This window comes from Bos grunniens, chromosome X (genome assembly GCF_055505025.1).
Source record: "Bos grunniens cultivar Pamir isolate PY7600 chromosome X, Bosgru_T2T1.0, whole genome shotgun sequence".
Classification (NCBI taxonomy): domain Eukaryota; kingdom Metazoa; phylum Chordata; class Mammalia; order Artiodactyla; family Bovidae; genus Bos; species Bos grunniens.
In genome coordinates, this window is record NC_141194.1 from 142,189,704 (window position 1) to 142,217,699 (window position 27,996).

Sequence of the window (27,996 nt, forward strand, 5' to 3'; positions counted from 1 at the left end):
GAGATGAAGGCAGTGCAATTTAGGTATATGTGATATTTGGGCAGAACTGCCTGCCATTCTATTTACTAAGCTTCACTTAACATTTCTGGACTATAGATACAGCATAAAGGAAATTTACTTTCATAGAAATATTTCCCTTGGGCATTAGTATAAGGCTGAGACCTTCCACTGACCTAAATTCCTGGATAAAGCTGGGGTATGAGAATGACTAGTGAGTGATCATCTTCATGTGTTTCTGTCTCATGGAAGCCGTTTCTAGCCAAGCACTGCTTGAGGCCAGCTGGCAGATGCAGGTTCCAATTTTCTATTTGTGATTCCCTGACTTTGGTGTTCTCCATGGGGCTTATCCTTTCTCCATCAATTGAGTTTTGACAAGTGCAGCGGCACAAATATGGCTGGAAACCACGAGCTCCTCTCTGGCCACACTGGTGGTTCATGTCTCTTAAAGGGACCAAGAGGATGCCTGGAGGCTTCAAAGCCCCCCTGAGGAGTTAGATGTCTACACGTCTTTGTTTGAGGATAGACTTTGGAAATGACCTTTCAGGGAATCCTTCAACCTAATTGGAACTGGCTGCTGTCCCTGAGGCCTTGTACCGATTAGACTAGTGCTGTCTGATAAGGGAACCACTAGCTACATGTGGCTATTTAAACTGAAATAAAATGGAAAGACTGGGTTCCTCAGTCACGCCAGTGACAATAGCCACGTGGGGCTGGTGCCTCCTGTACCAAACTGAGCAGATACAGACCCTTTCCATTATCGTGGAATGTCCTGTGGGCCAGAGCTAAATTGTTCAGGCGTGGCAGCAGTGTATGCAGGGGTGTGACCTGAGGGGATGGCCTTCCTGGTGCCATCAAGGCCTCCCTAATCCTAACGGTCCTTAACGGTCCTTTGAGGGTTCTGTGAATTCCAGTTCCTCCAGCAAATGTATCCTAATGACTCCAGCCCACAGCGATGACTCCCTTCTTTGAACACCCAGGGTGCCTGAAAGATGTGATGACACGTTGCTTTACTGGTATGACACGTTTGCTTTGGAGTTAGTTCTCATCTTCCCAGCAAGGCTGCAGGGCCCTCAAGAGCAGAGCTTCAACCCCACACTGCCTGCTAGATGGATCTATATGTGACACAGAGCTGCTCTTTTCATCCCAAAATGCTTGTCAGAAGCATTTATCAAAACCCTTCTTTTCTCCAACTGCCTCTTTATGCTTTCTTTGCTCTTATTTTCAATATAAGAATCAGTGTGTAGGACACAATGTCAGCTTTAACAACCGTTTATTTTTTGAGGACGGTCAACATGCTTACTGTTATTGGGTATTACAGTCTCAGTTTCTGTTCTGGTGAGGGGGTGAGGGTGAGGAAGGTTTCGGAACACTGGTGTTAGATCTTGAAAACACTTTGGAGAAAGTCGATGATATCGTCCTCATCATTTCAGACCCCTGTCTAGAGGAAGTATGGGGCTTTTCAAAGTCTGTGAACAACCAAAAGAGAAATGTGATCAGTTACCAGGCTTTCCAATTGCTGTCAGGGCCCGGGGAGTGATCATTTAGGATTCAGAAATAAGTAGTTATATCGTAGCTTTTGTTTTTAAAAGTGCTTTCACAAAGAGTAGTTTGCTCCTTCTGACAGCCTTGGGAAGAAAGCAGGAGAAACCCAGTGAAGTCAGATGCCTTGTCTAAGGTCACATGGGTAGCCTGATGAGCTAATTCCACACAAGAAGGTAACTTTCAACTCTCAACAGTACTGGTGTCCATTTCAAAATGTCCAGGCAAAAGCAGCTGTGCACTACAAGAGGCTAGCATTTCTCACTCGGTTTGGGAACATTTTCAGTTGTCTGACCCAAGTGATCTGTTTGTTGTGTGAGCCATACAGGACTTGAGTGGCCAATAAAAGGCTCCATTTGGACTCATTGTTCTATACCACTTGTCTTGTGCAAAGGGCTCTTAGAGCATCTAATAGTTTATGTTAACAAAATGATTGTTGTATCTGTAAGGACAGAAATGCGCATTTACCTTTGTTGCTGATGAATTGTGACAAGATGTCATAAAAAGACACAGGGCAATAAAGAACATACCTTCTTATTTCTAGTAAAAGACAGGGTTCTCCTAGACCTCTTGCAAATCCTCAGTTTTTCTCTTTAGCAATATAACCTTAGGAACCCCAAGGATCTATGATTAAAACTAAGGTAGCAGATAGCAAATTTAACTGCAAATAAAGTGGGGGGTGGGAATAGTTTAGCTCTTCAGATCAATAATGCAGTACTGGAATGTGCTGATAAATTAAACTAAATAAGAACAACCAAGAAATTAAGAAGGAAAAAGCCAAAATGTGCAAAGGCAAAGGTAAAGGCTTGAATGGAGAGATCTCTTCTGAAAGAGTAAGACAAAGAGTTACAGAATTCAAGCATATACTGCAAGGCCACATTCTGAAAATCTTGAGGGGAAAAATAAAGCTTTGTTTTTGCAATTTGCGGGTCTTGCTAAAAATGTAGATGCCTGGCCACCATTTCCAGGTCTCCTTCAAGACACCCTGCTGCTGCTTTGATCTGCTTTGTGGGCAGCACCATGGACTTCACTTGGTTGGTACTGGTCACTCTGAAGAGAGAAATGTACCTGGGTGTTTATGGCCATGACACATGCCAAGGGCTAGGGAATGACACATTGTACCATGAACTGATTTTGATTCCCCCAAAATCCTATTCGTGAAAAATAAGCTGTAATGAGCCTGTGTTGGTCCAGAAGTCCCCTCTTTTTTTTTTGGGGGGGGGGTTTCCTAAGCAGGTATCATTGTAATTTCAAATTCAATGTAAACTCTCCTCTGGGGGGAGCTTTTCTACTTTGAGCACCTTAGCACAGGGTGAGCCATTTCTGCATTCCTTCCTCCAAAAGCCCTTATCAGAGCAAAAATAGGTTATCTGAACTGCTTCTCAGTGAATTCCTCTAATGTGTAGAATGTAGGGGTTGGGAGGAGGTGTCCCCATCAAACTGAAGTCGCAGAAGAATGCGATTTTACTCTTTGACTGGACATGCTACTTGGAAACCTAGATGGGATCTTTTCTACTTATCACTGAACTCTGCAGGCAGTTCCTGGTCACCGCTTAGTTCTGAGATGTGACCCCTGTTTGGCAGGAAAAAGAATATGGGATAGAGCCTCAAGACCTGTGATGTTTGAGCCCTGGCTCAGCCACCTGCTGGCTGTGCCACCTCAGGCAGGTCATTTGCCTCCATTTTCTCCTCTCTCAGAGAGAGCTTCAAGACTTTCAAGGAAGCATGGTGTGATAAGCTTTAGTGACTGTTACCTTGTCGATATAATGGAAATGATGCTTCACGGGGTGGATGTGAGAAAAGCACTTAGCAGAATGCCTGGTACATGGCCGGTCCCTAATAAATGTTACTCCCATGACCAGGAACTGCCTGCAGGTTTAAGTCAGAGAACTGCATAATAACCTGCAAATTGCAATCTACATACATACTAAGGGAGAAGGAAATGGCCACCCACTCCAGTATCCTTGCCTGGAGAATCCCATGGACATAGGAGCCTGGAGGGCTACAATCCACGGAGTCGCAAAGAGTCAGACACGACTGAGTGACTCACACACACACACACACACACACACACACACACATACTAAGTCATATTATCTCATCCTCGTATTGGTGGTGGGTGGGTGTGCTGCAAGGCAAGAGCCATTCAATGTGATGGGCAAGGAGGGTGAATGATCAAAACTCCTCTATGTTCAAAATGACATAATTGAGAGCTTCATTCTAAAATGATACATTTGTTGTACCTGAAGTGCCATCGTTTGAGGAATATGGGCTGGTCCGGTCTCTTCTGCGTTGATAGAGGGTGAGAAACTGCCAAGACAAAGGTGAAGTACCAGCTTAAGCCTCTGCCCTTTGATGGACAGCGAACACTAGAAACCCTGAAGGGAGCACAACCATGGTGGCATCATACACAGTAATCTCAGGGCCCCTCAGTCTCAAAGAATTATCTTCTGGGACTTTGGTTATTCCTAGGCATGACTTCTCATAATTCTTGCTAATTAGGACACCCAGGATTGGCGCCAGACTCAGACAAGGGCTGCCCCTGGCGGATAATTTCAAGGGCTCACCTGTCCCAGGTCACAGAACAATGTCAGCCATGCTGCCCCTCCCCTCCTGGAGCTTGGAACAAATAAAACCTGTTCGATCCTTCTCTGAGCAAAGCTTATGATAGTGGAGGTCTTAAGGGAAGGAGGAGGCAAGGGGAGGTCCATTTTACTACCCCAATCTTCTTTGAAATAATTCTTAACCATTGTGAGGTCTGGAGCAAGAAAGTGGCAGTGTGAGGTTGCAGCAGCCTGGAGGGGGCAGGGCGGAGATGGTGGCTCAGGCGCTGGCTCTGCTCTGTGGACCTTCCTCACCCCCTGGAATGCAGAAGCAGCAGGGTCCCAGAAGGGCCTGCAATAGGCTGGGGGAGGTGGCTGGGCTAGGTGTGCCATGGTGAGGGCGGTTAAAAAGGATGGGGCAAATCAATGAAGGCAAGATGAGAGAAGCATGAGAGATGAGAGAAGCTCTCCACACCAACACCTGTCGTTGGTATGGAGAGCAGAGTATTATGGTGAAATTTTGGATTTGAGGCAGTTTATGGATTAAGATACTGAGGATCGGATATATAAAGGGATAAACTGGGACAGAACAATCTAAGGGACTGGGTCTCAACGTTGGCTGCACAACACAACCATCTGGAGAAATATTACAAATAGGCATGCTTGGACCCCGCCCCAAACGAACAGGAATCCCTGAGGCTGGGGCAAGCATTGTTCTCTTTTCTAAGTTGCCTGGGTGACTCTAGCATGAAGTCAGGTTGAGAATGCCTTATCCAAAGGAAGGAGGGGAAGGGGCAGATGCTACTAAATGGCCAGACACAAGTCCGCTAACTCAGTGGTTCTCAACACTGCCTGTTCATCAGCATCACCCAGGGCCCAGGCTGCAACCCAGACCAACTGAATCCGAATCTCTGGGGATGGAACGCTGGGCGTCAGTTGTTACAGTTGATTCCAGGCTGCAGCCAGGGTTGAGAACCTCTGCTCTGTGTAACAGTTCCCACACAGGGCTGTCCATCAGCGTCATGGGGGCAGGAGTTGAGGCACTCCTGACTTAGTTGAAATTTGACTCTGATGGTGCTAAGGCAGTTATTCTGACAAGACAAGCCCTTGCTGTCATGAAGCTTATACTCAAGTGAATCCTGTGCCAGAGGATGAGGGCAGGAATATTTGACAGCTTTGTTTACTTCTGAATCTCTAGCCCTTGGCACATAGTAGGCACTTGATAAATGGTGAATAAATGACTAAATGGTGACCTAAGAGGTGTGAAGAAAATAACGCAGGATAAGGGGGATGATTTGTGTTTATGTGTGTGTACACGTGTGCTGGGGGATGGTTAAAGTGAACCAAGAGTAAAGCAAAAGTAATACAAAACAGAGAGGAGGATCTAGGAGGATCTGTAGTTTCAGTCTCCTCAGAGACTTCCTAAGAGGGCTTTAGGTGGAGGGAATTTCTTGGGATCACACTAAGGAGTGGGCCAGGTTTTTGGAAAGCTGCCTAGGAAGGGTACCCTGCAAAGCAGATGGAGCCAGCGTTCATTTCCCTCAGCCAGCGCCCCTTCCTCTTCGAAGCATCTGTTCCCTCGCTGCCCACACCGGGCCCTCCAGTTCCAGGGCCTCACTCCTTGCGTGCCATTGTTCTCAGGTGCTAAGGGGCTTACTCTGTGCACTTACTCGGGGACAATACCTTCAACCAGGGGTTGGCCCCAACTGGGAGTGCTTCCTGAGGCCCCTCAAGGCACGCCACACCCTTACTTTAAGGCACTCCCTCATTTCTGTCAGGGTTCCACTGGCTCACCATGAGGGGAACCAGTGAAAAATATTTACCTTAAGATTGCTCAAATTCTCCAGACATGGACATTCAAGACTTTCTGTGATCAAAACACAATATTGGAAAACAGTTATTTCTGAGACATATACACATTTTAGCACAAAAATAACCTCAGTAATTTCATCAGAGAATCGCAGAAACTAGGCAAGCAGAAGAAACCAAAAGAGGTGAGATCCTCAAATTCTGGGCACAGGTCGTGGGGAAGATGCCTCTAACATGCCAAACTCATCCCATCTAGGGTCCCTTGCACTTACTGAACTCTGTGTGTGGGACCCTCTGCTTCCAGATCTTCTTGTGGTCACTTCCTTCCCGTTATTAAGATCTGATGTTTCTAGACTTCTTGGACCAAACTAATCTAGCCAGTCAGTCTGTATCACTTGGGCTCTTCTTTATGTGTTTTTCATATTCATTCATGAATGTCACAAATATGTACTGAGTATCTACTCTGTGCTTCTTTTGTAGACATGTGGGGATACAGTGAACAGAGAAAAATCCCTGCCCTCATGGAACTAACATTCTAGGGAAGGGGGAGAGTCAATAAACAATTTTTTAAAAAAGCTTTCAGATGGTACAAATGCTAGGGATAAAATTAAAGCAGGGAGTGCTGGGGTGGCATTGGGGTTTCAGTTTTAAAGAAAAGTGTTCAGGGAATTTTTGACTTCAAATATAATACTTCAGCAAAGATCTGAAGAAGATAAATGTTCATGTGGCTGGAGTGGAGTGATTAAGAGGGATCATAAAGAGAGGTGGTCAGACAGGTTACCAGGAGGGGTGAGTGGAATCCAGACCATATGTGGCCTTGTAAGCCATTGTAAAGACCCTGGCCTTTATCTGGGTGAAATGGGAAGTACTTATTCCTATCTAGAATTATTGTGTTTATGTGCTGTACTCAGTCGCTCAGTCCTGGCCAACTCTTCACCACCCCAGATGAAGCCCTACTGTGTTTATATCCCCTTCCCAATTAGAAGGAGGTGAAGACTTTGTCTCTCATTCGCAGCTGTATCTCCACAACTTAGAACAGCGTCCAGCCCGAAGAAAGTGCTCAGTGACTCTGTTGAATGTGAATGAATGCATGAACTGGACAGGTGCAATATTAAATATTACCACAGGATACCTATATCTAAGTGTGACTCACTGCAGTGAAGTTGAAGAAAACAATGACATTGAGTTCAGATTTAGGAGACTTGGGATCCATATTCTGACTGACAGTATGACCTTGGACAAGTCACTTCCCTACCCTGAACCTCAGTCTCTTCAGCCGTAAAATAAGGTTATACTAGCTACTTTCTGGCTCTGACAGCCTATGATTCCATAATACAGGAAACACGCCAGTGACGTATCATCCTCTGACGATGACCTATTTATGGGATTCTGGCAACTTACCTCCATTCTATGATTCATCTTTTAATGAATGTTATTCCCACTCTCAAATGGAGAGGATATATTTCTTGAGTAGCTTCTTGAGTGGGTGCAGGCTTGAAACAACCAAGGCCAACTCCAGCTCTGTAGCTGGAGTTTTCAGGCCATCTTTACAGTAAACATGATACCCCTACCTCAGTGCTGTCCCACTGTTAGAGCCACATTGATCCTTTGAGCTTTAAAAGAATGGAGGACCAAACCCAACTCATAAATAAGGAGTCAGTTTTAACAGAGACAGAATTAAAGTGGGGTGCACCCTAGCCAAGATTTAATGCAAGCAAATAAATGTAGGTTTCAGTTTTAGCTTTAAAAGCTTTTAAATATATTTTACTAGGGCTGACCTAGTTATATAAAGCAAGCATTCCTACTTAAAGAGATGATTAAATCCTAGCAGCATGGGCTGTAGTCTACATATAGATGTGATAAACCTTTATTTCCTGGATATTTCCCACAGGATCATGGTAACTGTAAACTTATAGTCACACTACATACTTTTCACCACAATTATTAATGGAATCTTACTAGCGTTTCAGAAAAAGCAAACTAGTTCATCACACTAGCTGGTTAACTGACTCAGTATTCCTCCAATTTAGATCAGCCTACTGGAAAACTCAGTATTCATCAACGCGATGAACAAACTCTCTGTTTAAATACAATCTAATTTAAAGTAAGAAAAGAAATCAATCCAACCTTCTGTAACCTTGGCACTTGGATCTGTGGAACTCTCATCATCAGAACTAAAGAAAAGATATAAGACATTTCATTTTCTTTGTATTTTATATGAAGGAATGAATAATTATTAATGAATAATAATGACTGTTAAAGAACCATCTGTTCAAGTCTTTATTTATACAGATGCAAACCTGGCATGGTATGTCTGTGAGTTCTCAAAATAAAAATGACAGCTACATTGACCTTGGTTTTATATATTCCCACTCGTGTTGTGCAATGATACCAACAGTTGAGATTTGCCTGCAATACTAATTATGTATGTTAAGACAAGCGTGAGTGGAGATAAAGCCAGTGGTGGGCCAGGAGTGGATGTCCTAAAATGGCATCGGGTCAAAAAGAAACCTTAATTTCATGGTGCCAGGTGGAAAAGGATATAGTTGGGACAGGGTGGATTTTCTTCCTTATGCCCTATTTCTCCCATGATACAAAGTGCTACTGTTCCGAGCTTATGGTTACCAGCGGGGAGGGTGGGGTGAAGGGGTGGTTAGGGAGTTTGGGATGGACATGTACACACTGCTGTATTTAAAACGGATAACCAACAAGGAAGTACTGTGTAGCACAGGGAACTCTGCTCAATGTTATGTGGCAGCCTGGATGGGAAGGGAGTTTGGGGGAGAATGGATACATGTATATGTATGGCTGAATCCCTTTGCTGTCTACCTGAAACTATTACAACATTGTTCATCGGTGATACCCCAATATACAATAAAAAGTTTTAAAAAACAAAAACAGAGTGCTACTGTTCCCAGTTTGTGAATATTCTTATGAACACAGGGGCACTTTTAGACATGTTTTGGCTACTCTAGAAAAACTATTAAGACTTCAGTGTACTTTGTTCCTCCCTGTCCCTATAGATACCACATGGTCCAGCCTTTCTCTTATAGTCTTTTCCAACCTGGATGGCCTTATCTAAATCTTATCCATCATTTAAAGCCCAATTCCAACTCTAACACTTGTGAGAATTCTTCCCTGAGTGCTCTAATTTACATTGCCCCCTGTGTCCTTGGGGTTCTTCTGACAGTGCCACCCTGCTGAGCATTTAGGTACATACATGAACTAAGTGGGACTCCTTTAGGTGAGCCGTTAGGGTGGGGACTGCTGGCTCAGAGCCTGTCTCCCAGATTCAAGAACCTAACACATTAAAGACTCAAAGTAACTATACTATAGACCACTATACTAGAAAGCAGATCCCAGGAGAAGAAAGTAGAGACCAGATAAATAGGAATAGGAGAAAAGATGTGGAGGGAAGGCCCAGGAAGTAAACACAGAGGGGAGTTAGGGGAAGGAGTGAGGGGAGATTGACGGGCTAAACTGGCTTCCTCACAGGTTTACTTGAGGGGCCCATTCTTCCCATCAACGTAATCTTCATTTCAGATTTCTATTTCCTTAGCCAACTAGTATTACTTTGACTGTACCTAGAAAAGGAAGCCCGATCTTCATCATGTAAAGATAAACTCATCATTCTATGGATGAAGTGATGTGTTGGTTCGGTGCTAGGTCTCATTTCTGTTTCCTGGAAAAATACAAGTAAGACACAAAAGAGTGTTTATAATAAATAAAATATACCACAACATTTCCTTAGTTATCTATATAGCCAGCATTTCTGACCAGGCACACTTTGTTTGCTCATGAGATTTCACATGGCTTTCCAGTAAATAAACAGATCCCAATACATAGAGTTTGTGCAAGGCTATTGACCTGATGAGCTCCTGAACTGGCCAGAGTCATATTCCTGTGTTTTGTTTTCTCTGGTTCATTGCTGCTTCTGAGTTAATTGGAAAGAAGTGAAAGTCGCTCAGTCATGTATGACTCTTTGCAACTCCATAGACTGTAGTCCATGGAATTCTCCAGGCCAGAATACTGGAGTGGGTAGCCTTTCCCTTCTCCAGAGGATCTTCCCAACCCAAGGACTGAACCCAGGTTTCCTGCAAATGGATAATCCATGGGATTGTTTTACTAGGAAATTCTAAATCATGTGTAATCCCCACACATATGACTAAGGTACGATTTTGGGGGTAGGACTAACCCAAGAGGTCAGTGAGGCCCAGATCACCACCAGAAGGGTACAGAACCAGGGATAAGAGCTAGAGTTTATGGGCTGTTTACAGGGGGAATATTCAACATATTCAACTAACAAGCTGGATAAGTAATTTTTAAGAAGATAGTTGGTTAAATAACTTTCCCCAATGTCACATAGCTACTAAGTGACAAAGCCAGAATTCAAACCCAGATAGGCTGAATTTGCATGAATGTTTTTACTCCCCTTCAAGTCCATCTTCTGGTCCTGCCCACTGGAAAGGAGCTGGTACACACAAAACTTCCAATGAGTATTTGCAGGGCAGTAAAGTGTACCAAAAACCCACACAACCTAGCATTTTAAATAATTAGCTTGTATTTCTCCTAACCAGTTTCTATTTTCTGTTTTTCTTGTCCTTCTAAATAGCCTAGGACTCTTTCCATGATCTGTTTTTCTTCAATCGAGGCTCCTGGCTGCCGGCAGCCAGCGTGAGGAACTCCGCCCGTGGCAGAGGTCACGAGGAAGGAGGCTCGGCATACACAAAGGCAGGATCGAGCCTCAGGGGTCCCCCTGGAAATTCTCGAGCATCTACCCCCATAACCAGAGTCTGCCTACTTTACTGCTTTGTGCTCTCACCTACACCTCTGACTTTACGGGGGGCTGTCCCCCACCACCACCTCTCTCTGAAAAAGAGTTAACTTACAGCTCCAGTCAATAAAGTTCCTGGGCGTGGCAAGAGTGTTTCAACCTACAAACTCCTTTGGAAGTCCTCTAGCCTGCCTGAACAGATTCTTCCGGCCACATGTGATTGTTCATAGCCTCCCAACTGTGAGAGGCATGAGATGTTCTAAACTGTCTAAATACAGATTCCTTTGAGCAGTTAAAAGATTGATTAGAAATTGTATTGGTGAAGGGTTTTTCACTTGTTGGGCCAAGGTTTGCTGCTAAGTTTCCATATCCCTTACCTACTCTGTCCCTGGGAGTGTATTGCTGAATATAATTGGTGTATAGGAATGTAAGTAATAGCTTTAATGTTTGTAACCTTGGACCCTTGAGTTAATTCTTTTCTTGTTATAGCCCACCACACCTTTGCCCTATAGGAATGCAACTTTATCTAATGCTTTTGGAGGGTGGCGCCTGACTTTAGAATAATCACCTTTAGAGAAAAATAAGTTTCTGAAGAAAGGATCTTAAAATGTTAACAGGCCTCCTGGCCAGAAGATGATGTAAATCACCTAAACTTTTGCATATGATAAGTTTGCAGGAAGAAAGCCTGGCTTACTGCATGCCTCTACCCCTTCCCCCACTATCCTCTATGCACAACTTGAGGTATAAAAACTACTTTGGAAAATAAAGTGCGGGCCTTGTTCACCAAAGCTTGGTCTCCCCATGTCGTTCTTTCTCTCACCTTCTGGCTGAATTCCCATCTGTAGCGTGGAGGCTCGTCAAGCCTACTAATTTTGCCTGGGCTTCTAAGATCTGACCGGGGAGGCCTTAGTGTCTCCTCTCCTTCTGGAGAACGGGAGGACGCCTGCGGCCTACGTAGGTGATGCAAATTCCTTGTCCTGGAATTTTATTAGCTTTCCACGTAAACCAAGTTATTCAGCCTCTTTTCTTCACTGAATTTTCTCACTGAGCTATCCTTATTTAACCACTCTTTGTATCTTTGATTCTATTGTATCCTGATCACCGAAGCCGTCTCCCCTTCGAATTCTCTGGACCCACCAGGGCTGGACCCCGGCACCTGGCTTCATCTGTTAATCATTTCCCTTTTGTTGTAAATATCATCAGAACTGGGAGAGACTACTTGGGATCCAGTTGATGCCCTTATCTTCCTACCCAATGTGTATCACTTGGACTAAGTTTGTGAAACTCTCTACCCTTTCTATAGAAACCTGGTCACTGATAGTTACATTTCTCACTTACGCTTAGTTGTGTCTTCTTCTCCCAAGACGAGTTTGTGACAGTCACGCATTCTGAGGTAGTTACATCAATGTTAGAATCAGTTCTTATTAGTGTCTGTTCAGATTCCGTCTGTTTTGCTGGTGACACTTCAGTCATTATAGTCACACTGGATTTGGGCTGACATTTTCCTACTGACAAAAATTTTTTCAGACTGCGATTGCTCATTGGTGGCTTAGGGTGAGCCACTGTGCTGGTAGTGAGCTTCATGTCTTCTTTTACTTGATCTTCAAGTGGGCTTTCTGGAAATTCTTCTTCTTCTTTTACAACCTCTTGTAAAACAACTTCATCTTCATCAGAAGCTAAGCTTTCTTCTTTATTTTCTAAACTTTCTTGACGAATATCATGAGTTAGTAACCAAATGATAAGATCTTTTTTGCTTTGAACATCTTTTAAAAGCTCCACTTCGGTGATGTCGGGCTTTATTAAACTCTGAAATGAATTTCTACTAGAAGTCTGGAATTAAAGAGACAATGAATGTTAAAAAACAATCAATTCAGTCATTTTTGCTGTGGCTCTACTGTATTGAATGGTAAGGCAACTTTCACATGGTTTCTATTTCAATTTAGTAAAATTACTTATCTTTAAGTGCCTTTCACTTATATATTAGTCATATGTTTAAAAGAAAAAATAAATGAAAATCACAAGCAATATTTCCTCTTTTCGATAATTCTTTTTTGCATTCAAGATTAACAGTCCAGTTCAAAGAAGAGACCCTAAGGTTCCTCCTTTTGCTTCAAAGTTTACATTTTACTCATCAAGAAATGCAAAATGCATACATTAAGTACACTGTTTTCATCATTTGCTTTGAAAGTCTTATAACAGATTTAGACACGATAACTTGTTTTTCTCAACTTCTTACTAGGGAACTAATACACCAATCTAAATAAAGAAATTTTCATGGAAAAGACAAAGTGTTGGCTGACCGGGATTTTTAAAACTGATGAATAATGGCAACATTGTGAAGGACTTTGAATGTTCACTCCTCACCCCTCCAACACCCTAATCCTTGGAACATATTTTCCAAAGGAAGCTTCAAAGAGTAAATTTTCATTCTCCTCACTTCCCTAGTCAAATGTTACTTTCCATTTTGCAATGTTAAAGCCAGATTAAGGAAGAGACCATTACAGTTAAACAAATAACTTTTCCCATTTCTGTAGCCTTTTGATGATGCCACAGAACTTTTAAGTTAATTTGAGTTACCAATCTTAGATCCCTCTGTAACACTGCAAACCAGATTTTCAGATAAATGCTGCCTTAAAGGAATATCCTTTGTGCAAAACAAAATCTGGGTTAACAACTGGTTTGAGGGGCTCATAGTGAAGCACTCTTTGATTTTCACCCTCTTCCGTTTCTTTGAAAGACATGGGTGCTCTAGTGCTGCCTGTGCAGAGTCACTGGATTTCTGAGATGAAATTTGTAAGACAGTGCCTTCTGGGAGAGAGTAGTCTCCTTTCACAGCTTGATCAAAATGGCTGAAGGCTTGGGCTTCACTTCTAGAAGATGATGGTTTAAACTCTGATTCGAGCCCTTCCATTGGCTCTATGGTTTTAGTTGAATCTCCTGTGGAGTATCTGACATATGAAGGTACATCTAAGGAAGTCTTGTCCTTTATTTTCATATCTTCCTCTGAATAAGACAACAAGCTGGAGACTTGTGGAGGATCATCCCAGCAGCTAATTCCCTTTGACTTTGAAGTGGACATTTCTGGTCCAGTTGTAAATCAGGAGCAATTAACAGTGCAGGCATTTTTAGCTCCTTGGAGCAGATTTTCCTTTGGATGGCTTTTGATCATCAACTCATAGAAATAAGTGCACTGGTTTATCAGTGTGCTGATGATCTGACTTGCTACAATGTTTTCTTCAAATATGCTAGTTGAAGATGGTTCCTTGTGGCATTTTTCTTTGTCTAGTTTGTTCTTAATTATACTAAGCATGTCAGTAACAGTATTAACAGCATAAGTAAGCAATTCTGAATGGAAAAAATAAAGCTGTTGAAGGCATTGTTTATGTTTTCCTGGGAAATCATACTACTTGGTTTAGATTCATCAGGAAACGTAGTCAGTGTTTGTAACTTGGGAAATATTGTTTTCATTGGTGGTTTCTGTTGCACAGCAAAAACTTTTTCAGTAGGTGTTCTCACAACTTCAGAAAAAGCATATGTAGAGACATGTTTAAACTGTAGGTCTGCAAATGACTCTAAGGTGTTCAGAACCCCTTCCAAGATCTCTTGAGTGATTTGGTGGCCAGCGATCCCCAGTGTTTTGTCTTTCAACTTTGTGTTGTACGTTGGTACATCGCTGAGATTGTTTGTTCATGAGGAACCACATTTTCTTCTAGCAGCAGTTTCTTTCTTGCTCTGTAGTGTTTCTTTACTATCCGTTGTGAACATGTGAGTCAAGAAGCACAGCTCTGACTTTTCAAACAGTTTTTTAATGATTTCCTGGCCAAATATATTAATTTGTGCTTGAGAATCCTCAACTCTAGAAGCAGCTCTTTTAAAATGATGGTGACTGCTTTCACGTGGCTCAAGAAGTGACAAACTTAAAAGTGAAACAGATTGTTTTAATTCTTTTGCTTTTGTTGAAATTTCATCCAAAACAGCCTCGCTATCATCGGTAGCTTATGTTTTTCGTTATCCATGTTGCTTGATTCTGTTTGCCATTTGTCAAACATTTGTTTAAAAATATCTTCTTTGGGAAAGAGTTTGTCTAGTTGTGAAGAAACATTCTCCAAGGAGAAATGGGCTTCTGGATTTGCAGCAGAGGTTGTACTAAAATATCCCCCGTGGAAGTCTGAGATCATCTGAATGTGAGCCCTTTATTGGATTGGCCAAATTATTCTTCAGAGCATGTAGTCCTTGCAAAACTGCACTCACTATTCCACTTGCTCTCTCAGTCTGATCAGACAGTAAAGTGTTTACATTTGCCACTGCTCTATTTTGCCTCACCTCTTCAAATTCATTCACAGTTGTTTGCAGAATATTACGTAGTATATCCCGGGCATACATTTTTAGCTCTGCAGTGGGGAGTTTTGCTCTCGGTGAGGGACTTTTGGCCTCCCCTATTGACAGTAGGTGTGGGAGCCCAACGGAAGTCTTGGGCCAGCTACCTTTTAGGGTCTTCTCTCTAGGACCTAACTTGGTTTTGCTTTGGGCTTTAGCTCCACTAGGTCTGAGCTGTGTTTTTGTTCCAAATTTAGACAAAGAGGTAACTTTTGATTTTGTTTTAAAATTTGTCTTAACACTTGCCCTAGGGCTGCCCTTGGGACTAGCTTTAGAATTGCATGGCCTCAGAATTTCATCAGCTTGACCTTTAGGGGATGAATTTTCTTCTAGATTCAGCAAAGCAAAATCTGTGATCTTTCTGAGAACCTTTTGAACCAAGTGTTTGCCCAGTCACAATGGAGAAAATTGCAATAAGGTGTTTTTCAATGAACTGACACTTCCAATGCCTGTGTAAGGATAAACTTGTGGTATCACAGGTTTAGGGGGAACACTGCCTTTTTCTGCTTGTTTCAGTTCTCTAAAGCATGATGAATTCATCAGTAATCCATCACTGCCAGAGGCTTCCATTTCTCCTCTGGTCTCACTGTTTTCGTATAACGAGGTCAGAATTACTGAGAACATTTTTGTGTAAACACTTTCAATTATGTCTTTGCAACACTGCTTATATGTGACTGTAAGGCTTTTTTACATGCTGATGTTTTAATCTTAGAATCAGATGTAAAGTGGGGGAGTTCATTGAATGGAGAACAATATTCTGTGTTTTCCAATACCCTTTGATATGCCTTCTTTAAAATTTCCTTAACTACACTTAACAAAGAATTTGTTTTTTCCTGTCCAGATTCTCCATTTCTAAATATTTCTTCCAATGTCCTTCTCTGGTTTTCCACTTCTGGTGTTTTTGGTTTTCCCCTGAGTATTTTGAAAAGAGAGACAGTTTGGTGTTGTCTTCCATTTTTCTTTGACCTGGCACTATTTCATTTTGTACAGCTAGTTGGGTAAGAAGATCAGGGTCCTGCTTTGAGTAAGAGCCACTTGCCTTCAAAGATATTTTATTACATAAACTCTTGAAGATGTCGTTGACAGTTTCACTTGCAATGACGTTTTCTTGAAATGAAGTATTGTTTTGATATGTATACATCTCTTGGATTTCTAGGTCTATGTCATTTTTTATAAGCGTCAAAATGGTGTTGGCGATTAGGTCAGCATATTCCTTAAGACTAGCTTGTGATATATGAATTGCAGGTCTATGGTTTTCTCTGTAATTAGCTAATGTGTAATTTGTGACTTCTTGATTGAGAATGGTTCCAGCTGTTGACATTTTCGGGACAGTCACATCTAATGGCGTTTGGTTTGATTCAAGAAACACACTGTCATTTTGTTTACAATTTGTAAATTCTGAGCCAACATCCGGTTTTTCTCTAGTCTCAAGAATAAGTAGCAAATCTATTCTTTCTGTGGCGAAAGATTTTAATCTATTCAAAATAGTTTTAGTAATAAAGTAACAGTAAGCATTTTCCTTACATGGATCAGGAGTAGATTTCTTGGCATCTTGTTTCTTAAGTACAGTTGTCTGATTATCATCAGGAAGAGCTGATTTCAGCTGAATATCTCCTCCCTTTCTTGCAAAAGGAAATCTCTCCCTTTTCCTTTCATTCACTGAATCTATAACAGGAGGTTGCTTACGCTTTGCCCTTTCATTCACTGAGTCTGTAACAAGAGGTTGTTGACGCTCTGCCCTTCCATTCACTGAGCCTTTAATAGGAGATTGTTGATGCTCTGCTTTGGAAAATGCATCAGAAAATGCTGCAGACAATCTTGGAGAAATGGAATCATTTGCACTGATGTGAACCATGATAGCAGAAGTGAGATTTTGAAGAACAATATCCACCGTATCATTGGAAATCATAGCAACGCACTCCTTAGGAACTAAAAGTGTAAGAATAGCCTTATTTGTATACCTAGGGTCCCTTTCAGAGTTTGTTTCTAAATGTCTCCCACTTATATTACATTTAAGAGTGGATACAGCAAGTGGGAGATTATTCTCATCTATTGTTTCCGCACAGATATCAATTAAGATACCTTCAATGGTATCTAGTATTTGAAATTGAAGTTTTTTACGATAATCACTTTTATTGAATAGCTTTTCAATAATATCTTCTGGTGCAACTGGATCAGTCTCTCTGTCAGTTACATTTTTTTCATATTTGCCTTTAGTAGACACAATATCTAACACTGTGCTAACAACCTGACTTGGAATACTTTCAAAAGCCACAACACTCTGAGTTAAGAATGGACTTCTTATGTCTTGATCTAATTTATGTTTGATTCCTTGTAAAATTTGCCTAGCCACTTCTGTTGCATACATATTTAATTTAGAGGCACTCAGTTGACATATTGAGGTGGTCTTTCCTGATTTACTGTGATCCATTGAGCAACAAGAAAATTGGTCTTCAGAATATGAATCTTTGGTGGATAACCATGGTTGTTGTAAAGCAATCTCATCCTGCTGTGAAGGTAAAGCCACAGGAACTGGGAAACCACTGTGAGGACAAAAGAGCGCCTTTACTTTGGAAGTAGCAGATGCTTCTAAATTTGTTAATATTGACTGTATAGTATCTTCAACTACATTTATTTTGGTCAGTTTACCAATATTGAAAGTGGACTGAAATGTGCATGGATTTCTGTCCAGTATGGTAGAATAAACAGGGGACTTTCCTCCATGGGTAGGTTTAGGAAAAGAGATTATCTGCTGGAAAGGTGATAGTATTATACCTATTTTCACTTTCATTCCTATCTGTCATGGCAGCAGAATAAAGCTTTTGAAATATGGTTCTAACGACATCATCTGCAACAATGGTTACATCTGCTTCAGATACTAAAGGGCCCACTGTTTTATCCAGGGACTGAACAGATGTTTGAGCAAATGGTTCATCATCAGCATGAGGAATGTCACATAAATGGGACTGGGGAAGAGTAAACACCTTTAACTGACCAATTAAATCATTCTGAAAAATTTCATTCAAAATATTTCTTACAATGGGCACAACTGGGGACTTTTTTGGCTCTTTGAGTTCTACTTCAAAAGTTTTTAGTGTTTTTTTCTAGTTCCTGTTGCTTAAGAGAATCTGATTTAGTTTCATCTTCTGCTGGTCTTTCCTCCCCAGCACTTTCTTTCTCTGTATCTGCAGGATCTTCTAGATACGAATCTGGGTTAGCTCCTCCGGGAAGAAAATTTCCATAGATTGGCCTATATCTGTAATTTTCAATGCCTCTCTCTTCCGGTTCAGGTTCATTAAACATATCTGGAGAAACTGCATCTAAAATGAAATTGACTAAACTCTTAAGTATTTGTTTCTCTTGTAGTGGCTTACTTATACATGTTTCCAAATCTGGCAAGTTCATGTTTAATTCAGTTTGAAGAGCTTTCAAAATAGTACTTGACACTTTCTTTGCATGCCTGTATAAAGTCGACTGCAATCGTTTTTCATGTGTGTTACCACAAATGTTGGTATTTTCACTTTCACGGTATGTCTTGTTCTTTTTATATCCACAGTTTATAGCACCAAGATTTTCTAAATTTCTATTGGCAAACCCTTCCAACTTAGCAAAAACCATTTCAAAGATGTCTGAGGCCAAGGTTTTCAGTTTATTCAGATGCTTTTCTTTTGTGGTTCCTATTTTGGGGGCACTAGTTTTCCCCTTGTTAGTTACCTCTGGGCTACCTGGCCAGGTCACATTGGATGCTATGCTTGAGATTATGTCATAGCATCTGCTCATTTCCTCAAGAAGCAAAGCAAGTGACAGGCTGTCAGTGTCAATACATAGCTTTAACTTCTGAATTTTTGAAAATGCCATTTGTCTCAACACCACATAGTTTTGAAACAATACCTTCTAGAATTGTACGAGAAATGAGCTTAATACTGGACTGCAGTGTACTGGTTGTTCTCAAATTCTTATTGATCCCCTCTGTATTTTGCTCATCAGATAAGGGAGAATGTGGGTGGTCTCCAGTGAGCTTGCATAACATATCATACAAGGCATCTCCAACTCTATCTAACACTTGAAATCTAGTACATTGGTGAACTTCCTCCTGCATGTGAGGGCAACGAGAAGGCAAAAGTTTTTGTTGATCAATGCCATCAGTCCCATGTGAGATTTTAGACCTTAGCTTATCTGAAGGGAGTAAAATATTACTTTTGTGTTTCCACTTAACACCTCACAAATGCAAGTAGCTAATGAACTTGTCATAATGTCAATATTTAGCTTTGTGACAACAGAGTCTAATTCATTTTCAGCGTCAGCAAAAAATCCTGTATCTCTAAAGTTCTTGGGAGGGCTATTCTTCCTAACATTTAGATTTTTCTTATTGTGTCGTAGTTCTTTCTGGATAGCATCCAAAACAATTTTTACCACTTCAGTTGTGAAAGTACTAAGGTGAGATCGAAATGAAGATTTCTTGTCAGGAGCAGGCTTTGAATGGGCAGCATGGCTTTCTGGTTTGAAGCAGGTTTGTAATTTTGGACAAATAAATGAGTTCAAATTCTTAAAAACTGCGCTAAAGATTTTATCATTAAGGTTATCTACAGATTCTGATGTTGAGCCACTTGTTCCAGATTCTACCCAGGAAAGTTTTGTAGGGTCCACGCTAAGTGCAGATAAAAATTTCATCTTCCTTTTACTGTCAAACCATATTTGTAATAACTCTTTGTTTGGTACATCAGCATTATCTAGAGGAGTTTGATGTACTGATGAAGAATGTTCGATAATATGACGAGAAGTTACGTGAAGTATTTTTAATATAGCATCTATAATATCTTGAGATACCGTATGGATTTCTGACACAGAGAACATCTGGTCCATCCATTCTTGATGTGATGGATCTTGTGGTTTTCTTGAGGTAAGAAGTGAAGCCTCTCTACCATCTTCATCATCTGAGTGATCAGACGGCCCAGAAGATAGATCTTTGAGCATCTTTGCTAAAATACTCCTAATTATATCTTCTGAGGCTTTTTGTATTTGATATGTTTCATCTTGACTGAAAAGCAAAATGTCTTTATTCCAACTTGGCTTGTCCTTTAAAGGGTCCTTATTAAAAGTTGGAAGGTCAGTATTTAATCCCTGATCATGAAATGCTACTTTGCGTCCATAAGCAGGCTTTGTAGGTACGTTCGTATTTCTTGTGCGTTTAAAATCATTGTTTTCCCCAGTTAACCAGTAGTCAGGAACCTGTTCTTGTAATTTTGCTTTTTCGTCTTTGATAGGTGAAATCAATACATTTTCTACAATTCTGTCTATTTCTTCATTTTTGTCTTCAGAATAAAGGGCCACACCAGGAACATTAACAGGTGGAAACAGGCTCCCACACCTAGGAGCACTAGCTACTCCAGTCCTGGTGAGTCTGTTCCTTTCTTCAGTGCCGGAGGGACTGCTCAGTCTGGAGTGTCTGCTCTTTCGGACATCTGTTTTCACTGGTTTCTGATGCACCTGAGCCAAGAGAGCATCAAGTAGCTGTAGGATGATCACTGTTTCTTCAGTTGCAAGTAGCCTTTCATTATGAAGTCCAACTTGTATATAACCTAGTATAGTGCTGACTGCTTCCTTTATATAACCAACCAGAGAGGGCTTGGAACAAATAGTTGACACTACATTTTGTATTTCTTCTTTGCAATCAAACTGGCAGCATCAGTCTTAGCACCGGATTTCCCTTTGCTGGCTCTTTGAAGGAACGTATACGCTGGATCTTCTCTGTGTTGCTGATAAGCTGGGTCAGTAGTGATTTTGAGATGAGCCAATTCACTTTGCTTAGCAGATGCAAGGACCGTCAGCTTTTCTAAAATCACACGAACCATGTCCTCTGCAACATCATTCATGTTCTCCAAAGCATAAGGCAGTGAAACTTCTGAAGTTTTTTCTTGTGGAGAAATAAAATGTTCTCCACTGACTTAATCTGATTTAAAGTGAACTGATATATTTCCTGGTGAAAATTCCTCAGTACATGTTTTCTTAACTGCAGACTGTAACTTCTCAAGCACATTTTCCGTAATTTCAGCAGCTGCTGAGGAAATATCAACATTGGAGAGCAAGTCTCCTTTGTCAGTGTCAGTTTGGGCAGGCAAAGGTTCGGTCGTAACAGAGGAAAGGGTGGGGATGGTCTGGGTTAGTTCAGACACCATTTCCTGAAAAATGTTTTTAAAATCAACTCAGCTTCCTCTTTTAGATGATGTTTAAAGTTAACAAAAACATTATTTAACTCCTGCATCTCACTGATAGCTTTTGCTTTTTCATCTGAAGACAGTGGGCATTCTAGGCTATCTGTTTCATCTTTACATTTCCTAGTGCCTGTTTCAATCCGTACAACAAGGTGACTATCGGATTTACAGGTTTTAAGGTTGGCGGATTCAGATGTCTCATTATATTCAGGTTTGGGGGCTTTAGATTTGTTTTCCAAGTGTTCTTTCCTGTGATGTGTTGTTTCTACATCTGTTCTTTCTTTACAGGCAAGAGATGATTTTGATGGTGCCACTGGCTGCTCTATTGACCTGTCAGCCGCCTCTGTACAGGGCTCTGCCTGAACCATCTTACTTGTTTCATATAGAAATGTCTCATAGCATGTGCTGCAGCAACTCTCACTATCAGAAGAGAGGGTGGAGTTATCAGGCATTGGGCATGTAATATTTTGCAATCTTTCTTCATATTTTGTGATGGCTGGGTATAATACACTGGTCACTGCAGCCACGACCCAGGTCATGACATTTTGAATTACACTGTTCAGTTCTTCAGAAGTTACCTGGAAAGGAAGTGAGTGGGGATAGAAGGGAAATCATGGATAAATTACTCGTTTTAGGGACAGCAACTAACTTTTAATTCCTTGTATCAAACAATGCATAGTTAGAATCCAGCCATGGTGTATAAAGAGAACATAGGAAATCTATTTAGAACACCAGATTAATTTCAAGTTGGTTTATTCTCTATGGCTGTGATCTATTTTTTGAATAAGATTTCCTTTGATTCAAAATCTCTTGGACGCTATACTTGTGCTCCTAAATGTATACTTATGTCATCCCCTGGACTGTCTAATTGTTGGATGTTTATTGTGCAGTGTAGCGCCCTTAAAGCTGTCTGTCCATTTTATCTTTATTTCAAAAATCTGAACATATGCCTAGCATATACTTGAGCTCACTGTTGGTGAAATTTAAATGTTAATAAAGTAGTACACCCATTGAAAAATAAAGCAGAAAAAAAACATAACAAAAAAATCCCTTGGAACTATATAATAGTTTATTACTGAGGGTAAATGGCTTCTTGGTTAGAACAAAATAGCAAGCTCGTAGAAAACAAATTCTCTAGCAAGAGGTAAGACTATATTATGATCCAAGCGATACTTAAAAAAACCAGATTGCCGCTAACAAACTATTTCATGAAACAAATTTGCAGTTCAAACATGTATGTGCCTTTGTGGACAGAGTCTCCTTTTACTTAGGCATCTGTTTAGCTAGGAGATGAGGGTGAAAAGTAAAGCCTCACTGTGGAGAGGTCAGCCTGTGGGCTCCCTGGCTGGTCTGTTGCTGTCTTTCTCAGTCAATTGACTGTGTTATATGCAAATCACTACAGCTACTTGTTTAAGTTTAATCAATGGGCAACAATTAGCACTGATGATTTAAGGGAAATGAACAGGCTTAGGTCCAATAAAAGATTATCACTGCAAACTGTCTTAGATTGGGAGGCAGAGGTCAGCTCAAGAAACAAATACATTAATCTCAGAAGGAAAAAAGGCTGAGCCCGAACTTGGCTCAAACAGCCAGAAGGTGGAGCACTTGAGGGAAGTCGGGGCCTCTTTCCGTAAGTGCTGAAGTTAGAAACCCAGGGCCTGGACGTGAACAGCCATTTCCTCATGTTTAATTGTGTTTATGGTTACAGCTTAGACAGGGGACCAGGGGCAGATGACAAGTGCACCTGCCAGACTCTATAACTGTTTGTGTACGTTTACTTATTGCAGATATATTTGGGGGTCATAAAAATCCTTTTGCCTATAATACAATAGCATTCTTTTTAAAGTTGTTACTATCCTCAAGACAGCCAGACCAAGCATGCGTACCTTCCACGGGAACTGTTTCTCAACGCTATGGCTACAAGCCAGTGGCAGCAAAGGCTGGATGCCTGGCATTTTAGCTGTGCATTGTTTGATATCCTGGCATTTGGGCACCGGATTCCCTATCATGTGGTTGTTAATTCACAATTATCTCTGAAGTTAGCCTCAGATTGTTCAAGGTTAGGCCAACATTCAGAGAAAAGTTAACACCTTGCTGAATGTAGCATATTCTCTCCTGGCCAGTTAGAGAAGGTTTGAAGGACACCTCCAGGAAAAGTCATGTTATTAGAATCCTTCCCAAATCTCTTAATGTATGTTTTATTGTGATAAAATGCACATAACATAAAATTGACCATTTTAAATTCTACAGTTGAGCAGCATTAAGCACACTCACAGTGTTATGCAAACATTACTACTATCTAGTTCTTGTAATGCACTTTTTGTCACCTACCGTGCAGACCAGAAAATGGCTACTGAGTTTGAAGAACATAGTAATAATTTGAAATGACAGCATACGGTTGAAAAACACTTGTTTTACATAAACATGACCTAAATCAGACACTTCTAAGAATCACATTTAAACATTAATAAAAAAGTTACTCACCTTCTTGGTCTAAATTGATTGAAATCTGTTTCAATACATATGAGATAAGCATTTCAATACGTATTATTTTATTATTACCAGAGATAATGTACAGTAAGTAGATCTACATTATTACTCTTAGGGTAGCTGAGAAGAAGCATGTCCAACTTTGACATATAAAATTGGGACATTTGTCAAGTTTTTAATGAAGTGAAATGTGATAAGTAGGAATCTGATTTTTAGCTCATTTTTACTATACTAGTAAACCAAGAAATACCTTCCTGGTGCCAGTATGTCTCAGCCTCTGTGTTGGTTGGACGGTCTATGAAACTCTCACGTACGTGTGAAAAAGTATGTGAATGTGCTACTCCCCTGAACCCCTTTCTAGTTCATGTTTCCTCTGTCTAGCCCCAAAGTTGGGGCTTATCAGACTTACCTTATGCTCTTTGCCTGGTCCAAGTTGCAGCTCTCTTGAGACCCCCTTCTTTTGATGCAGTAGCCATCCTAAGATTCTTCTTACTCCCAGGAGAATTACAAGGTAGATCTAGGCATCTTGGTTCACTTACCTGAGGGGCAGGGTGCTCAGCCCTTCAGCCAGATCTGCAAGGGTCTGCAAAGGCATTTCCTGTAATGCCTTCCCATCATGGAGTGAGTGTGTGGTATTGGATGTTTTCTTTGTGATGATTAAACCTCCCAAAGCTCCCCCAATCTACCCTCCTGAGGACCCGGGGCAAAATGGCGATAACAGTAACTTTGTACCCCCCATAACAATAAGTCTTTGAACAATAATTTTCGGACCTTGGCAAAATTCAAGATTAACAGAGAGTGAAAGTCAAGGAAGAGAAAAAGGCAAAGAGGAAAACTGACTAAAATCAATAGATGATTTTGCTGGTAGTCTGATTCACAGATTTTTCTCTAATAACATATCAGAAAATATCCTTAATTGCTCTATAGTGAATTTCATCATACATACTTTCTCTTGACAGCGATTTGGATGGTAGTGTTGTCTGAAAAAGTAAAAAGAGATTGATTTTATTACTTATGGTTAATCATTTATGTAAGTTTCCTCCAAATTCCTAATCATTGAATCAGATTACCTGTTTTGTGCTTGGGAGTTTTGTTTTCTCCCCAGCAAGTCACAAAGAAGAATAAGCTTTATTTTTTTTACCTAATCCCCCCATTTATCCTCTTATTTAGATATTGGCCCCTGGGCATAGGACATGCTCTATTACCCAGAAGAATTATTATGCAGAATAATTGCGGCATAAACAGTAGAATAATAGGTGCTGTATAAACTAACACTTGATGTTGCCACTCTTGACCCACCTTAGCCACGCCTGTTCTGTAGTGAGTTGAGAAGAGCATGGGGTTGGAAAGACAGGGGATGGGCTAGTTCTTTCCACTTGCCCTGCTTGATCAGAGCTTTCTGATAATTCACTTTCTATTCACCCCCTCAAAATTCCTAACCTCCTCTCCTCACCCCACAGTAGAAGATCTATGTATGATTACTGACAATGACATTAAAACAGTGGGTTTCAGATGACATGCAAAGCCAAATTAGATGGAGCCCCTTTCTAGGTATCACAATATTCTCTTCTATGCTCTAATCAGGATTATTTATTCTGATCTACTACATGGAACCAAAATTATATTTTATTGAATTGTAGCAAGAGAACAACAAAATCATGTAGATTATAGGATAACACAAAGTTAAAAGAAAAAAAACAAAGCCTAAGTCTGATTTACTTTCATATTTTACTGCCTCCATGGACCCCTTGCCATAACCTCTTGACCCTCTTAAAGGAAACATGGTGCTCTATTTTCATTTTTACTTGGCCTGCCCTTATGTTATCAAATTTACTTTTTTCTACCAAGGCCTAACAATCCAATATTGAGACATACAGTCAGACTGTGAAATGACAACTTTAACACTAGTAGGAAAAGGTCTCAGCTAGGGTTAGGCAGCAATAGCCCATCCTAGGATTAATACCTTTTTGCAATATGGAACCTAGAACATGAATGCTCACCGTCAGTGACATAGTTCCTATCCTTGGCTTCATTAATTTTTCTGACACCCAGTTTCTCAGGCCATCTCCAGCACAATTTCCTCTTTGTAGATCCTCTGCAATCTAATGCACTCAGATTCTTTTTTTCCTGCTCTCCCTAACCTCATACCATAGGCAGCAAGTGGAGTCCTATGTATGTTTCTGTCTCCAGACTTTCTGTCCCAAAGGCATACTTTAAGATAAAAGGAAACAGCAAAGACCTAAGAACAAAACTAACCATACAGATTTAAAAAACCTTATATAAGACCACTAGAAACTAGTTGTAATATTGGATACAAATCTGCAGTTTGCCGCGAATGATCAGTTTCTCATTGGAGTCAATTGAGCAGAAACACGCAAATAAACTCATTGTTATGTGGGAAAGTTCCACCACATTCTAGGAGTGCCATGATATTACATCCACTTTTCTCTAGTCTGCAGTGGTTTTCCCTGATAGGTTGATACTACTAAAGTGTCAAAGGTTTAGGTTCGTTTGTACTGCCAACTCTACTTCTTAAAGAGGGCAGTGATATTAATGACAATTAGTTTAGAAGCCCCAAAGGCCCAGTTTTTCACAGTTTAATTTTCCATGTTATAAAACTATAAACATAACCTTTCTGTTCCTAACCTTTTCCTCCACACAACCTGACTTTAGTCCAGAAAATAACTGGCAAACCACCCCTTGAAGATTAATGTAACAAGACTAAATTTTAGTCCGTCTGCCTAATCCTTCTGAATATCTAAGTTTTAATCTAATTGTAATTGGTGAGCCTCTATTGGTACCTCAGGCCCCTAGCTTGGGATTATACCTGATACCTCCTGATCATACAGACGTGTGGTCCATTCTATCACCAAATCTGTTTAATTATTACTACTGTTTACCCCCCATCACTATCTTATCACATTGGCATCCTCTTGTCCTGATTTTTTTGGTTCCTAATTCTATTTTATTAAGCTCACATGACTGCCTCTTGAGAAACCTGTATGCAGGTCGGGAAGCAACCGTTAGAACTGGACATGGAACAGCAGACTGGTTCCAAATAGGAAAAGGAATACATCAAGGCTGTATATTGTCACCCTGCTTATTTAAGTTATATGCAGAGTACATCATGCAAAATGCTGGGCTGGATGAAGCACACGCTGGAATCAAGATTGCCGGGAGAAATATCAATAACCTCAGATATGCAGATGATACCACCCTTAGGGCAGAAAGTGAAGAAGAACTAAAGAGCCTCTTGATGAAAGTGAAAGAGGAGAGTGAAAAAATTGGGTTACAGCTCAACATTCAGAAAACGAAGATCATGGCATCCAGTCCCATCACTTCATGGCAAATAGATGGGGAAAACAGTGGAAACAATGGCAGACTTTATTTTGGGGGGCTCCAAAATGACTGCAGATGGTGGCTGCAGCCATGAAATTAAAAGACACTTGCTCCTTGGAGGGAAAGTAATGACCAACCTAGACAGCATATTAAAAAGCAGAGATATTACTTTGCCAACAAAGGTCCGTCTAGTCAAGGCTATGGTTTTTCCAGTAGTCATGTATGGATGTGAGAGTTGGACTCTAAAGAAAGCTGAGTGCCGAAGAATTGATGCTTTTGAACTGTGGTGTTGGAGAAGACTCTTGAGAGTCCCTTGGACTGCAAGGAGATCCAACCAGTCCATCCTAAAGGAGATCAGTCCTGGGTGTTCATTGGAAGGACTGATGTTGAAGCTGAAACTCCAATACTTTGGCCACCTGATGCGAGGAGCTCACTCATTTGAAAAGACCCTGATGTTGGGAAAGATTGAGGGCAGGAGGAGAAGGGGATGACAGAGGATGAGATGGTTAGATGGCATCACCGACTCGATGGACATGGGTTGGGTGGACTTCGGGAGTTGGTGGTGGACAGGGAGGCCTGGCGTGCTGCGATTCATGGCGTCGCAAAGAGTCAGACACGACTGAGCGACTGAACTGAACTGAACTGAAGTTTACTGTGTATGTCTTTATGTTAGCATTAGAAAAAACAGAGAACTAAGGAGGTGGAGGAAGAGAAGAGAGATGAGGTATGTGATGGAATAGACATAATGCACCCACACTTGAGTCTCAGGGAGCAAGGAGCTGCAACAGATCAAGAGGACTAAGCCAGAGGCCTTGAACCTGTGTTCTTTCCTGTAAGGTAAAGAGGTGTGGCGTGGGTGGCAATGGGCAGAGCCATACCAGATGGTATTCTAGCTGTGTTTTCTTGTGTTCTG

At 41.0% G+C, this 27,996-nt stretch overlaps 1 protein-coding gene across 18 annotated transcripts in view; it reads right to left on the reverse strand.

Annotated features, from left to right (window-relative positions):
* Positions 1-1,253: 1,253 nt before the first annotated feature.
* Positions 1,254-27,996, reverse strand: part of LOC147341532 (fibrous sheath-interacting protein 2-like) — a 142,051-nt gene continuing 115,308 nt past the window's right edge. For 15 of the 18 annotated variants that reach the window (XM_086389758.1, XM_086389756.1, XM_086389755.1 and 12 more), the window contains 7 exons: positions 24,691-24,724; positions 12,004-12,495; positions 9,476-9,573; positions 8,019-8,065; positions 5,906-5,949; positions 3,783-3,849; positions 1,254-1,466 (listed from right to left, as the gene is read on the reverse strand). In XM_086389758.1, the coding sequence (XP_086245884.1) occupies positions 1,321-1,466; positions 3,783-3,849; positions 5,906-5,949; positions 8,019-8,065; positions 9,476-9,573; positions 12,004-12,495; positions 24,691-24,724 (928 nt within the window). In that variant the 3' untranslated portion in view covers positions 1,254-1,320. Of the gene's footprint in view, positions 1,467-3,782; positions 3,850-5,905; positions 5,950-8,018; positions 8,066-9,475; positions 9,574-12,003; positions 12,496-24,105; positions 24,328-24,690; positions 24,725-27,996 lie in introns of those variants that run through there. The other 3 variants (XR_015159851.1, XR_015159852.1, XM_086389765.1) reach the window with 2 other exon arrangements.